The 15,445-nt window shown below is 45.8% G+C and overlaps 1 protein-coding gene across 1 annotated transcript in view; it reads left to right on the top strand.

The window, feature by feature from the left end:
• Positions 1 to 15,445, top strand: part of Myo1e (myosin IE) — a 127,217-nt gene that overhangs the window by 96,813 nt on the left and 14,959 nt on the right. The window contains exons 19-26 of the mRNA XM_090358289.1: positions 1,355 to 1,453; positions 2,576 to 2,720; positions 4,479 to 4,593; positions 5,119 to 5,288; positions 7,152 to 7,297; positions 12,438 to 12,584; positions 13,178 to 13,335; positions 14,603 to 14,692. Coding sequence (XP_090214415.1) covers positions 1,355 to 1,453; positions 2,576 to 2,720; positions 4,479 to 4,593; positions 5,119 to 5,288; positions 7,152 to 7,297; positions 12,438 to 12,584; positions 13,178 to 13,335; positions 14,603 to 14,692 — 1,070 coding nt within the window. The remainder of the gene's footprint in view (positions 1 to 1,354; positions 1,454 to 2,575; positions 2,721 to 4,478; positions 4,594 to 5,118; positions 5,289 to 7,151; positions 7,298 to 12,437; positions 12,585 to 13,177; positions 13,336 to 14,602; positions 14,693 to 15,445) is intronic.

Genomic DNA, 15,445 nt, shown 5'->3' on the forward strand with positions numbered 1-15,445 from the left:
GCTTGCCTAGTATTCATGAAGCCTTGGGTTCAATTCCTCAGTACCACATACACAGAAAAAGCCAGAAGTGGTGCTGTGGCTAAAGTGGTAGAGTGCTAGCCTCGAGCAAAAGAAGCTTAGGGACAGTGCCCAGGCCCTGAATCAATGTTTCCGGATGTCAGCTGTCTGTCACACTTAATGGATTCCCCATTCCACTTAATGGATTCCCCATTCCACATCTTTCCCATGGAGGCGAAGCCACCCCTTCTGCAGTTACCACACTTTTCTTCTGGGACTGGATTACAGGAAACCAGCGGTACAACATCCACAGGAAGTCAGGGCTGTCCAGGGAAGATTCAGGAAAGGAAGTAAACTGTCTGCCTCCCTTACAGAAGAAATCAATACACAGGTCCAGTGCTGCCCAATCCCAGAAGCCCAGTAAACCCAACACCAGTGTGTTGGCTTTTCTTGGAGTCCCTAGCACCTCCCTTCCGGAAGATATGTGAAAGAAACCAACTCAAACAGTTGTTAGACATTTTTGAGATCATGACTATGGACGTGGCCATTTCAAATTAATTGCCTTGTATACCTGTGTTCACTTGCATTAGGAAAAAAACAAGTCCTAGATGTATAGGGTTTTGTTAAATGTGGAGGAATCAATATTAACTTTAAATTGGATTCAATTCAGTTGCTATATTAGATTTAACATTTGGAGAAAAAGATAACTCTTTTAATTTCAGTAACAATAGGTAGATGTGTTTGTTTATTTTGTCGGTTGTGGGACTTGAACTCTGGGCCTGGGTGCTGTCCCTGAGCTCTTCAGCTCAAGGCTACCATCCTACCCCTTGAGCCACAGCACCACTTCCAGTTTTCTAGAGGTTGATTGGAGATAAGAGTTTCATGGTCTTCAGTGCCTGGGCTGGCTTTGAACCTAGATCCTCAGATCTCAGCCTCCTGAGTAGCTAGGATTACAGGCGTGAGCGACCGCATCCAGCTTATTATTTTGAGATGGAGGAATCTGTGTTGCCCAGGCTGGCATAAAACTCCTGGGATCAAGAGTTCCTCTTGCCTGAGCCTCCCAAATAGCTGGGATTATAGGTGTGTACTGCCAAGTCTGGCTTTGGGTTTTGATTTACTATTCTTTGAAATCGATAAGAGATGTCATCTTAGATACTTGTAGTAACTCATAATATTATGGAAATTAATGTTATTTAACTTAATGATACTTCGTTATGGTATAGTGTGTACACAATAAGATATTGTAGTCTTTTTTAATATGTTTCTCTCCAGCTTAGCGTTGGGGTTTGGGGAATGGTAAGAAAGCCATGTGGAATGATTGTCCAGGAATACTCAAGATCCACTTTCTTCTTTCTAGGGTAAAACATCAAGTAGAATACCTAGGTCTAAAAGAAAATATCCGAGTGAGAAGAGCTGGCTATGCTTATCGGCGCGTCTTCCAGAAATTTTTACAGAGGTAAGGAACCAGTGAGACAAACATACACATTTTAAGATAACCGCGTACCATACATACTTATTCCACAGTTTATTTTTATATATTGTTGGTGTTGGTTTTGGTCGGGGAGTTGAAACTCAGGACCTCAGCACCGTCCCTGAGCTCTTTTGCTCAGGCTGGCACTGTTACCACTTTGAGCCCCAGCACCACTTCCAGTTTTCTGGTGGTTCATTGGAGATGAGAGTTTCATGGCCTTTCCTGCCCTGGTTGACTTTCAATCTTGATCCTCAGATCTCAGCTTCCTGAGTAACGAGGAAGACAGACATAAGCTACCAGGGCCTGGGTATTCAACAACTTTGATTTTGTGCCTATACTAGAACTTGAACTCAGGGCCTGGGCACTGTCTCTTATCTTTATTGCTCAAGGCTGGTGCTCTACCATTTGAGCTGTGCCTCCATCCTTGATCTTTTGGTGGTTAATTGGAGATAAGAGTCTTCAAAGACTTTCCTGACTGGGACTGGTTTTGAGCCACAATCCTGTGATGCCAGTCTCTTGAGATTGTAGGATGGTACGCATGAGCCACCAGTGCCCAGCTTGCAGCAACTCTCAATATTTCCAAAGCTATGCACCTGTCACCAGTTAATTTTTTTTGGTCAGTTATGGGGCTTGAACTCTGCGCCTGAGCTCTTCAGGTCATGACTAGTGCTCTATAATTCCAGTTTTCTGGTGGTTAACTAAAGATAGAGTCTCACAGACTTTGCTGCCTGGGGTGACTTTGAACCTTAAAACATATTCTTACTCTGAATAGATGTTCAGCTCCCCTGAAATATCAACTCTCTGTCTCCCTGCCCTGTCCTCAGCCATCTCTAATTTCTCTGTTACTATAGTTCACTTGTGTTGGGCTGTTTGTATAAACAGTCAAGTATCTCTTTGGTGACTGAATTCTACCAATAACAGGGTTGTCAGCATGCATCCATATCATAGCCTGCCTGCATTCCACGCCTTCTGGGTGGTGAATAATATTCCACAGCATGGTTCCTGATCATTTAGTGCACTGCTAGGTTGTGCTCACTGTTTTCACCGTTAGGAACAATGTTCTTGTGGAAAATCCCCGAGCTCAGCCCGTGTGATTCGTCCTGTTAGGTATGCCATTCTGACCAAAGCCACTTGGCCCATGTGGCGAGGGGACGAGAAACAAGGCGTGCTCCACCTGCTGCAGTCTGTCAACATGGACAGCGACCAGTTCCAGCTGGGGAGAAGCAAGGTGTTCATCAAAGCCCCGGAATCTGTGAGTGCAAGATACCCATTCCCCCATCTCCTCTCCGGCTGGGCTTCTCTGCGTGTGCGCCAGTCTTGAGGCTTGCACTCAGGGCCTGGGCGCTGTCCCCAGAATTTTGGGCTCAAGGCACCTGGAGCCACAGCTCCGCTTCTGGCTTTTTTTCTTTTTTTTCGGCAGGGGGTGTTCATTGGAGGTGAGTCTCCCAGACTTTCCCTGCCCAGGCTGACTTGGCACTGCCATCATCCTATCTCAGCCTCTCGAGTAGCTGGGATTACAGGCATGAGCTACCTCCCCTGCCTTGTCTGAAGGAAGCATGCTGATCTTTGCCACTGGTTGTAGTGCTACCTGTGGAAATTTGGGCACCTGGGGAGGAATTTGATCGCGCCCCTTAGTGATTCTGCTCCCTCCTCTCTTTCTGAATTGGGCACCTGCTGGAGTGGAATTCAGCAGCCGTTCTGTCATGAGCTTCCTGTTTCAAAGTTAGACACTGGTAAATGTAGTCATTGGACCAAGAGAGAACAATGTAAGAACTCAGAATATTGGGGGAAAATAGGCACTTCTTGGTCTTCCATCCATCTTATCTTCATTATTACTCTGTCTGCCTTTTTTGTGGGATGAGTCTGAGGCTATAGCTGAATGGCTTGGCTGCCCATAAAGATGATTAAATAAATACGCAGCCTGCATTGCTTGAACCCATTTAGGAAAAGTTTGTGGTGGCTTTTTTTTTTCTTCCTCTCCACTCTGGAGTTATTTGTAGCTCCACAGCCATTTCATTTCCAAATATAAAATGAAAATGTTGTGTCATACGCCATTAAGCAACCCACAGAAAAGTTCCTGTTCTTTCTAAACTGGGACAGTGATGTGTCGGCACACTGTGAAAGCACCCTGGCATATTTTTTGTTGCTTTTCCTTTTTGACTTGCTAATTTCCCATGTATAAATTAAAATGACCTCTAGTTTTTGTTTTGTTTTTGTTTTTGTCCTGGTCCTGATTCACTTGTGCTTTGGAGATTTATAGCTAACACCTACTGAGTTTTGTAGGGGGTGTGTGTCTGTGTGTGTGTGTCTGTCTGTCTGTCTGTGTCTGTGTGTCTGTGTCTGTGTCTGTGTGTCTGTGTCTGTCTGTGTCCTTTCATCTGTCCTAGGGCTTGAACTCAGGGTCTGGGTGCTGTCCCTGAGCTTTTCTGCTCAAGGCTGGTACTCTACTATTCTGAGCCCCAGCCCCACTGCTGGCTTCTTTGGTGGTTAATTAAATGTAAGAGTCTCGTCAAATTTCCTGTCCAGGCTGGCTTTGAACCACCATCCTCAGGAATTCAGCTAGGATTACAGGAAGGAGCCACTAGCACCTGGTAATGGACTATTATAGCCCATTCAGATTCAGTCATTTATCCTTGCTTCTCATTAAAAAAGTAAATGTATAGAGTCAGATGCTGGTGGCTCTAATCCTAATTGCTTAAGAGACTGAAATCAGGAAGATTGTAAATCAAATATTAGCTGGGGCAGGAAAGTTCAAAAGATCCCCTTTTCAACCCAGCACAGGGCACAATGGCATATTCCTGTCATCCCAGGGTATGCGAAAGTATGAGGTTGAGAGGAGATTTACAGTGATCATAAGTTATATGTCATAGTAATCAGGCTTTCATGTTCATTCATGAGTCTGACAAGCTACTTCTCATACATGTCCTTGTCTGTCCTTGAAACGATGACAGTGTTCGGTAGTTATGTCAAGTCTGCTAGCCTGGCTAACGCCTCTTCTCTGCATTCACAGTTATTTCTTCTAGAAGAGACGAGGGAGAGAAAGTATGATGGGTATGCCCGGGTCATACAGAAATCCTGGAGAAAATTTGTGGCCCGGAAGAAATATGTCCAAATGAGGGAAGAAGGTATGTTTGTAATTTTGTTTCATCCATTTAATGAATCTTAGGAATAAGTTGTTGCTTAACTGAGCTTTTCACTGTCCATTTTATTGGATGTATGGAGTCATATGCTTGTGCCAGGTGCTGGGGGCTCACTCCTGTAATCCTAGCTACTGAGATCTGAAGGATGGCACTTCACAGCCAACTTGAGCAGGAAAGTTTATGAGACTCCTTATCTCCAGTAAACCACCAAAAAAAAAAAAAAAAAAAGTGAAAGTGGAGCTGTGGCACAAGTAGTAGACACTAGCCTTGAGCATAAACGCTCAGGGACTTTACCCAGACCCTGAGTTTAAGCCACAAGAATGACATGGGTGCCCATACACACACCCACACCCACACCCACACACAGACACACACACGGTGTACATATGCACGATGCTCATATACACACACGCACATGTATGAAGTCATGTGATGAATATCTCACATCCACTGGTGTTTCTTTGTGTGTTTTCTCTCTGCTGCCCTTGCCCACTCTCCTGGGAACTGCAGCCTCAGACCTGTTGTTGAACAAGAAGGAGAGGAGGAGAAACAGCATTAACCGGAACTTCATGGGGGACTACATTGGAATGGAGGAGCACCCAGAGCTCCAGCAGTTTGTGGGCAAGAGGGAGAAGATTGACTTTGCCGACACGGTCACCAAGTACGACAGGCGGTTCAAGGTAGGTGCAGCCACTCGCTCTGAGCCTCACCATACGCGTTCCTCATTTATCTTATTTTTTGAAAGAACCGTACATAACTTGCCAGGTCTCCTGCCTGGCATCCCAGCTACTCTGGAGGCAGAGATCAGCAAAATCAGACCCAGAGCATTTACCCAGATCTGGGGGGGGAAAAAAACCAAGAACAAAAAAAACAGAGCTGGGCACCTGTGGCTCATGCCTGAAATCCTAGCTACTCAGGAAGCTGAGATTTGAGGACCACAGTTCAAGGTCAGTCCAGGCAGGAGATTCTCCTCTCTCATGAGTCAATGTTAGATCGCTAGCCTCCAGGAAAAACTAAGAGACAGAGCCTAGGCCCAGGCTTCAAGATGCATACCGTCCCTGCCACAAAGGAGAAGATAGGAGATCAGTGTGTGTGTGTGTGTGATTCAAGTGATATAGTCCCTGCCTAGAAATGCAGGGTCCTGAAGTCATTGTTGAAATACCACACTGAAACCGCTTTGCTTTTGTAGTTAAACTGAACAAAGCAAAACAGTATTGTAAGAAAATTGACAAGAAAAACTCTTAACTTGTGAGTTTATTGTTCTGATTGTCAAAGCAGATCATGCAAATTAGATAAAAGAAACAAACAGGTAAGCCAAAGGAAAGCAGAAAGAATCAACTGTGAACATTTTGTGTTTATCCTGCAGATTTTTTTAACTCACGTATTCATATGTTTGCAAACTTAGTTTTACAAAAAGTATGATTTCATCACATTCTTGGATATCCTGGATTTGTTTATATCAGGAAAAACACAGTCACACAAACACACACGTGTAATTATTTTTATTTAATTTTATTTTTTTTATTATTTTTTTTTTTTTTGCCAGTCCTGGGCTTGAGCTCAGGGCCTGAGCACTGTCCTTGGACTTTCTCAAGGCTAGAGCTCTACCACTTGAGCCTCAGCACCACTTCCGGCTTTTTTCTATGTATGTGGTACCGAGGAATCGAACCCGGGTCTTCGTGCATGCTAGGCAAGCACTTTAACCACTAGGCCAAACTCCCGGCCCCTTATTTAATTTTATTTTTGTTGGTTGTAGGGATTGAACTCTGGCCTGGGTGCTGTCCCTGAGGTCTTCACTTCCAGTTTTCTGTGGTTAATTGGCGATGAGGGTCTCACAGACTTTCTTGTCTGAGTTGGCTTTGAATCGGGAACTGGAGCAGCTAGGATTACAGGTGTAAGCCACCAGCACCTGGCCTATGTATATCAATTTTTTAAAAATTGTTTTGTGGTACAAAGGAGTTGTCATTCATCAAAGTAGTTTCTGACTACAATGGATCTTGATCAGTCCTTTGCTCTTCAACATTCTCACTCGTCCCTCCCTCCTCCTTAATTTTGTAGAATATATATTGAATTCTTCATTTTCCCCTGAACTTCCTATATTAATATATCACTGTAAGCTACTTACTATATCCGTACAGTATTCCATTCAGTGAATGCTTTATTTTTTAAAACAATTTCTCATTTTAGCCAGTTGTAATTTGATATCCTTCACTCTCCTTTTTCTTTTTTATCAGAATAAAAGGGATAAATATTTATTTAATTGCTGCATAGGCAATTAAAAAAAAAGTAATAGGGTTTGAACTCAGGGCCTGGGCACTGTCTCTGAGCTCTTTTGCTCAAGGCTAATGCTCTACCATTTTAAGCCACAGCACCACTACCAACTTTTGAGTGGGTAATTGGAGATAAGACTCTCACAGACTTTCCTGCCTACGTTGGCTTTGAACCATGAGCCTCAGATCTCAGCCTCCTGAATAGCTGGGATGACAGGCATGAGCCAGCAGAGGCCCCCCTGAGCTACCTTCTTACAGTTCCTATCATTCCAGGGTGTCAAGAGAGACCTGCTCCTCACCCCCAAGTGCTTGTACTTGATCGGACGAGAAAAGGTCAAGCAGGGCCCAGACAAAGGCCTGGTGAAGGAGGTCCTAAAGCGGAAGATGGAGATGGAGAGAATTCTGTCTGTGTCCCTTAGGTGAGCAGGGGCGGGGTGGAGGTGGTGGTACGGCTTGCTGTCCTCAGTGTTTCTGTTCCCAACACAGTCCATCCCCCCAACATGCACACTTGTCAAAATCATGATGGAAGAGGATGGAATTCCCTCCTCATGGAAGCTTTGAATGATGTCAAAATTCCTGGGGCTCCCCCATGAGCACCAGAGTAGGATACCCAGAACAAGTCATGGCTTGGTGGGGTGGCTTATGCTTTATAATCCTGGCTACTGAGAGCGTTGGTAAGGAGATCACAATTCAAAGTCAGTTTGGGCAAAAATGTGAGACCCTATTCAAAGAAAATAAAGCAAAAACAGCCAGGGGCCTGGCTCAAGTGGTAGAGTGTTTCCCTTGCAAAGTATAAGGCCCTGGAGTTCAAACCCTACGACCATCTCTTCCACCAAAAAAGAAACAAGCTTCCATCTGACTGGCCTGCCCTTCCAATCAAGAGTTGATGTTTGCCTGATATTCTAGAAATGGACCTGTGTGAATAGGATTGGAAGATCCTTGCTCTTACTGAAGGGGAAGCAAAAGATTCAGAGCCCAGTCTAAAGTCTACCTATTGAACAGCAAAGCCAGGCAGGGATGTCCCGGAGAGGAAGTTTCTCTGTCCCCTCTGTAGGATAGGTCTCCGAATCTTGAGGCCTGGAGTCCTCCCCACCCCCCGGGGCTCTTCCTTATCCCCGGTCAGGTCCAGTGCACTGGGGTTGGACATAATGCTTGTTTCTGAAATCCTCCAGTCTCCTAAGAGCCTGGCTCTTTCCTGCCAGAACTCCTTCCCTAGGCACATGGGCTCCTCTGCTTGGGAAATCCTGTAGAGGACTTTGGGCTAAGAGCTCACTTTCTGCAGTGAGAAGAACTCCCATCTTACCAGAAAACGCTGGCATTCCATAAAGGAGGATCATGTTAGGTAGGTTGCCTTGGGAAAAAACCACCACCAAAAACCTATCCCCCATGTATCTGGAGGGCTGGCTCAAGTAGTAGAGCATCTCCTTAGCAAGTACCAAACCTAGAGTTCAAACCCCACCACCACAAAAAGAAGAAAAGTGGAGATGTTCTGATCTCTTATGAACATTTCAGCGTCTTCACAAAATTAGAAGTCCCAGCTAGACGCTGGTGACTCTGTTGTCATCCTAGCTGCTCAGGAGGCTGAGATCTGAATATCATAGTTCAAAGGCAGCCCAGGCAGCAAAGTCCATGAGATTCTTAAGCCAAATTAACCACCTGAAAGCTGGAAGCACAGCTATGGCTCAAGGTGGTAGAGCACTAGCCTCAAGCAGAAAAGCCCAGGGACAGCACCCAGACCCTGAATTCAAGCCCAACTGCTGACCAAAAAAAAAGTTCTAGGCTCAGGAGGAAGCAGGAATCTCCAGTGCTCAGCCATCTGACCCACCAGGCTGGAATTCTTGCTGTGGTTAGTGCCTAATGAAAAGGATATTTCAGCATGTCCATTCTTGTCTGTGTCTCTATGATGACACATTTTTATATGCTCCTAGTTATGTTGCATAAAGGGCCAGGCAGTGTCTGAAATGTTTGATGTATTTCAAACATGTCAACTAAGAGCCAGGCACCAGGGGCTCAGATCTGTCATCCTTGCTACTCAAGAGGCTAAGATCTGAAGATCAAGGTTTGAAGCCAGCCACAGCGGGAAATTCATGAAATTCTTACTTCCAATTAACTGTCAAAAGGCTGGAACTGGAGGTATGGCTTCAGTGGCGAAGCACCAGCCTTGAACAAAAAAGCAAAGGGACAGTGCCTAGGCCTTAAATGTAAACCCTAGTACCAACACACACACACACCCTAAAAAAAAAAAAAAAACAACTTGTAATTTTGCATACGGTAGTTATGTATGACGCATATTAACCAAAATTATAATAATTATTTCCTCCCTTAAATGTAGGGTTAGGCCAATTATTAGAATCCAAGTAAGACACTGAGCATGATGGCTTAGCTACTCAGGAAGCCCAGATCTGGAGAATCATGGTTCAAGGCTGGCCAAGTCAAAAAGTTAACAAGAGCCCATTTCAATAAACTACTAGGCATGAGTTTGAACATGAATCCTCACTCCTCCCATGAAGCATAGGCAAGAAGGTTGCAGTCCATGGGGTGGGGAGAGGGAGATAGAAAGCAAAAAGGCACCAAATCCTATGTAGAAAAGCAATATCCTGAATGAAAAAGGGCTGAAGGCATGGCTCAAGTGGTTGAGCATCTGCCTTGCAAGCATTTAGCCATGTAAACCTCAGGACTGCCTCCTGCCAAGGAATGCACATAAGGAAAGCCACCAGAAGAGGGCTGATGGGCGCAGAATGGAGCTTGTACAATGCATTGTGGCTACCAGTGACTGAGTGGGCACAGCTCAGTGGAAGGGTGACTGTGTCTCCACGCCCCACTCCTGCCACCTACCTGGGTTTTCTCAGCTGTCTTGCCCTCCAGGAAAGAAAGTCACAACATCTGCAGAGGTTTCCAAGAATTTATCTGATGTCCCAGTTGCTGACTGGCTGGGTTGCTTTCACCTAATCAAATCTTACAGCGAAATCCCCCCAGCCTGGTCCTCGAACTCTCCCCGCCTCCCCACCCAATAATTGTCAGCGCCCAGCACGGCCCCTCCCCCAGTTCCTGATTTTCATGATGGAACCTTGCAGAAGCAATTAGACAGCAAGGGGGAAATGTGCACAGTGCTAAATACTTGAAGGATTTATCGGTGGCTTATTTAAACGTGATAATGACATTGTGGTTATTTTTGTGTACAGCCAGAGACTGTGTTTTAATGGTGCACACTGAAATATTGAAGCATAAAAATATTTTACACTACTTTAAAAATAACCCAGTGAGTGTATGGTGTGGAGAAGAGTGAAGGGCTTCGGAAGGGAGAGCACAGAGAATTCACAGAACCTGCTGGAATGTGACTGTTCCTTCTCCTGGGCTACTGGTTTGGTTTGGTTTTGTGATGGTCACTGGGGCTTGAACTCAGGGCCTGGAGATGCTCCCCTGAGCTGCTTTTGCTCAAGACTAGGTAGCGTTAGCACTTGGGCCTTAGCACCACTTCCAGCTATTTTGGAGTAGTTTATTGGAGAGAAATCTCCCTGGGACTTTCCTGTCTACCTTGACTTTGAACTGTCATCCTCAGGTCTCAGCTTCCTGAGTAGTTAGGATTACAGACAATGTGCCACTGGTGACTACAGGGAAAAAACAATTTTTTTATGAACGTTTTAATCAAGGCAGTTATATTTCCACATTGCCTTTCAGCTTCTCTCACCACTCCCCACCCCCACCAGCATGTACTCAGTGTTTTGTAACAAACGCTTTTGTGAAGCTGATCTATTCTTGGTGACAAGAGTAAAGGGAGATTTTTCTAGTGTGGTCGGTCCATACCACAACAAACCACAAAGACACTGACTCAAATGCAAATTCAGAGCCAAAACCAGAGGCCAGTGAAGGAATTTTTCAACACAGAGGGCATTGTCACACGTCTGGGAGGGATTGTAGTTTGGTCCTATGAATAAGACAGAGGTAGAGGCCGAAGATAAATCTGATTTTTTTTTTCCCTGATGAATCAATCTACACGCTTTGTATCCATCCATCTAGAAGCTTGAGCTGCGGGTACAGGGTTGAGCTGGAACCCTGGCTTGGCTGAGATTGGCTTCTGCATGCCTGGGTCACTCACCGAAGGGTGGGGTTTGGAAATAGATGATGGAAAGCTAAGCATCCAGATGTTGCTCGATGACCAAGGGTTCATCATCTCAATCTGACAAAAATACTGAAGGTCACAAGATGTTAGGACAAGAAGTGGCGAGTTTAGCAAAGAGAATAGGCAAAGACTATTTTCCTCTTGGTAATTTGGTGAGGAGGTAGAACCGCCCTGAACCGCCTCATTTCTATGCAGCCCAAATGGTCAGGAGGAGATGACTAAAAAATAGATCCAAAAAACACACAGTGGAAATGAACATTTTATTTATTGTCTAAGCTGAGTCAGCTGGAAGCGAAAGGATTAGAGAAAGGACTGTTAGAAAAGCTTGGAGGAACTGGGCTCTGGTGGCTCACGCCTGTAATCCTAGCTACTCAGGAGGCTGAGATGTAAGGATTGAGGTTCAAAGCCAGCCCAGACATGAAAGCCCACGAGATGCCAGTAAACCACCAGAAAACCAGACGTGGCACTGGGGCTCAAGTGGTAGAGCAGCAGCCTTGGGCTGAAGAGCTCAAGACAGTGTCCAGGCCCAGAGTCCAGGCCCCACGACCCACAAATAAATAATAAAGGGGGGCTGGGAGTTTGGCCTAATGGTAGAGTGCTTGCCTACGTGCATGAAGACCTGGGTTCCAGTCCTCGGTACCGTATACATAGAAAAAAAGCTAGAAGTGGTGCTATGGCTCCAGCCTTGACAAAGCCCAAGGATAGTGCTCAGGCCCTGAGCCCCAGGCCCAGGACTGGCAAATCATAATAGTAACAAAGGGTCTAGGAGCCAGGAGACAGTGAGGTCTTGTCTTTCCAGGTTTCTTGTATGTTTTTAAATTTCATCTAATTTTTATTTTTGTAATGCAGGTCCTAAGTCTTGAAGTCAGGGCCTGGGTTCTATCCCTGAGCTTTCTCACTTGAGGCTTGTGCTCTACCACATGAGCCATAGCTCCACTTCTGGTTTTCTGGTGGTTCAGAGGAGATGAGTCTCGGCGCCTTTCCTGCCCTGTCTGGCTCTGAAGCACAGTCCACAGATCTCAGCCTCTTGAGCAGCTAGGATTACAGGCATGAGCCACGGTGCCCGCTGCCTTCAGTTCTTGATTTGAAAAAGATCTCCTCAAAGAAGGATTTTGACTCGGCTGTAGGCCAATCCTTTGAAAACTGATTTCATCCAATTGATTATGCAGCTCATTGTGTTTTGGATTTGATGATAAAACAATCTGAGGAGGGAGGGGGAAAGGACAGAAAAGCCAGGGAAAGGCAAGCTAGCTGTGCAGTGTAGGTTTTAATAAGGACTAAAGAACAGCTGCCATCATGTGCCATGGTATGCCTGGAATATGTTCCTAGCATGCATGAGGTCCTGGGTTCAATTCCCAGCACCAAATAATGATGACATGGTGATAGTGGTGGTGGAATAACTCAGTGCTGGTCTCACCGTTTGTCTGCTCTCTTTACAGCACCATGCAAGATGACATTTTTATTCTCCATGAGCAAGAATACGACAGTTTGCTTGAGTCTGTCTTCAAAACTGAATTCTTAAGCCTTTTAGCAAAGCGTTACGAGGAGAAAACTCAGAAGCAGCTACCTCTGAAATTCAGCAATACGTAAGTCAGGGATGAGAGGGACATTGTGCCTGCTCCTGGCGCCGTCTGGGGGGAGGGGAGGTGCTCGTGGGAAGGACCGTAGGTCTCACTGACTCTTACGGTTTCCATAAACCCTGTCGTGGGTGCCTCAGTTGCCCAAGTGGAATCTTAGAGCTTGCTGAAGACTGTCTGGGTGGTTGTCTAGGGCCTTGGGCAGTCACATTTACGTTTCTGTGAAGTAATATATTTTATCCTTTACACAAAGGCAAACAAGGAAGGGGAACTGGGATTCAGGGGACAAGCTATTTGGGCAACAGTAGGGTTTGAACTCGTGGTCTGGTACTTGCAAGGCCAGGAGTTGTACTATCGAGCTATCCCTCTATGCCCCCTTTTTTATTATTTTGTTTGTGTACATGCTGTATTTGAACCGTGGTCCTCCTATTTCTACTGCCCCAAGTAGCTGGGGTTACAGGCATGTACTACCACATCTGCCTCGGTTGTCTGGTCTGGGTCCATTTAATAGTGTCCTTGTAGCAGGGCTCTGTGAACTGTTTTCTCAGTGTTTGGTTCCTTCCCCACCCCCAACTTAATGTCAATACATGCGCTTGTTGCAGGCTTGAATTAAAGTTGAAAAAGGAGAATTGGGGTCCCTGGAGTGCAGGGGGCTCCCGGCAAGTGCAGTTCCACCAAGGCTTCGGCGACCTGGCCATCCTGAAGCCCAGTAACAAAGTGCTACAGGTCAGCATCGGACCTGGGCTGCCCAAAAACTCCCGTAAGTATTCAGCGGGGCCACTGCCCCTTGGACCAGGTTACTCAAGCAGAGCGTCCGACTCCGGCATCGGAAGTGGGGATGCGTGGTGTGCTGCAGGTGTGGTTTCATCCTATGTGGGAACTTTCACACTAAGGCAGCATCAAAGGAAACAGGCAAAGCCAGGCACCCGTGCATGGCTCACACCTGTAATCTTGGCTACTCGGGAGCCTGTGATCTGAGGATCGCAGTTCAAAGCCAGCCCAGGCAAGAAAGTCTGTGAGACTCTTGTCTCCAACTAACCATCAAAAAGCCAAAAGTGGAGCTGTGTCTCAAGTGGTAGAGTACAGGCATTGAGCACAAAAGCCCAGGGAGAGTGCCCAGGCCATGAGTTCTGGTCTTAGGACTAGGGGCGGGGTGAAGATGCACTTACAAGCTGGTGGTGCATACCGCTAATCTTTTTACTTGGAAGATCCAGACAGGAGAGTCAGGAATTCAAGGCCAACTTAGCCTGTGCATTGAAACCATGTCAAAAAAAAAAAAAAAAAGGTGCTGGGAATGTGGCTTGGTGGTAGTGTTTGCTTAGCATGCAAGAATCCCTGGGTTCAATTCCTCAGGACCACATAAACAGGAAAAACCAGAACTGGCACTGTCGCTCAAGTGGTAGAGTGTAGAGTGGTAGCCTTGAGGACAGAGAGGCTCAGGAACAGTGCCCAGGCTCTGATTTCAAGACCTAGGACTGGCAAAATAATAAGTAATTAGACACACAAGGTCAAAACCAAGGGCTTGAGTCTCTTACTTTTTTTTTTTCATTTTATTTATTTGCCTTTTATTTATGGGATACTAAAGAATGGAACCCAGGGCCTCATGAAAGCGAGGCAAGCATTCTCCCACTAAGCCACATTTCCAAGACCCCTCGCTTCCCTTGATTTATTTATTATTTATTTCATGTCAGTCACAGGGCTTGATCACTGGGCCTGGGCGATGTCCCTGAGCTCTTCAGCCCAAGGCTACTGCCCTACCCCTTGAGCCTAGTGGTTCATTAGAGATAAGAGTCTCACGGATTTCAGTGCCTGGCCTGGCTTTGAACTACAATCCTCAGATCTCAGCCTCCTGAATAGGATTACAGGTGTGAGCCACAGTGCCTGCCCCCCCACACCCCTTTTTTTAAAAATAAGCTTTCAGTTACTTATTTTGTTCAATTAGTGTGCATGTGCCTAAGTTGATGTTGGGACTGGAGCAGCCCATCAAACCCAGCAGCTGTCCTAATGCTCACTTCTGCCTATTTCAGGTCCTACGAGAAGGAACACCATTCAATGCCGAGGGCGTGGCGGAACTCAAAACACCAACTACCCAATGAGAGCCGCGCCTCCTCCTCCAGGTGAGCCGCACATGTGCCCTAGGCTGGGATCACTTCCTTGGGGAAGCAGTGCACTAGCCAATAAGGGCATTCATGTCAATCAGCCACATGTCAACCCCCACAGGGCACTGTTGTGCAGAAAGGACCTGCGCTGGGATTTTGTTGGGGCCCCCCTTCATCAGGACAAAGGCTGTCAGCTTTCAGATGCAGGATGTTCGCATGTTTCTGGGGTCCCATCCTCCCAATACCCGCAAAAATCTTAACCTAAGCTCTAGCCAAATACCATGATGGTGATTTGCAGCTAGGTAATTGTTTCTCAAATGAGTATGAAGATACCTACCTACTCAAGGAAGATAAGATCCAGGAGACCTGCCCAAATAAAACTATACTTGTGAGAATTAGAAAAATGCCTCAAAAGCATATTTTGGGGGGGCACTCATTTTAATTTTCCTTTTTGGTAGTACTTAGGGCCTTGCACTTGCTAAGTACATGAGATACCCAACCAATTTTGCTTTAGTTTCTTTTTTCTCTTTCTTTTCCTTCCTGTTTTCCTTCCTTTCTTTTTTCTTTTGCCAGTACTGTTCACCTGGTGCTCTACCACTTGAGTCAGACCTCCAGCCTGGCTTTTTGCTGGTTAATTGGACATGGTCTCAGCAACTTTTTCTGCCAGGGCTGCCTGTACACTTTGATTTTCCTGATCACAGCCTTCTGAGTAGTTAATCTCACTTAGCTAGGGATAAGACACCAGTAAATGGCTTCTTCCCTTTCTCCTTT

The sequence above is a fragment of the Megascapheus bottae genome, chromosome 25 (assembly GCF_031878675.1).
Source record: "Megascapheus bottae isolate mThoBot1 chromosome 25, mThoBot2.hap1, whole genome shotgun sequence".
Lineage (NCBI taxonomy): Eukaryota > Metazoa > Chordata > Mammalia > Rodentia > Geomyidae > Megascapheus > Megascapheus bottae.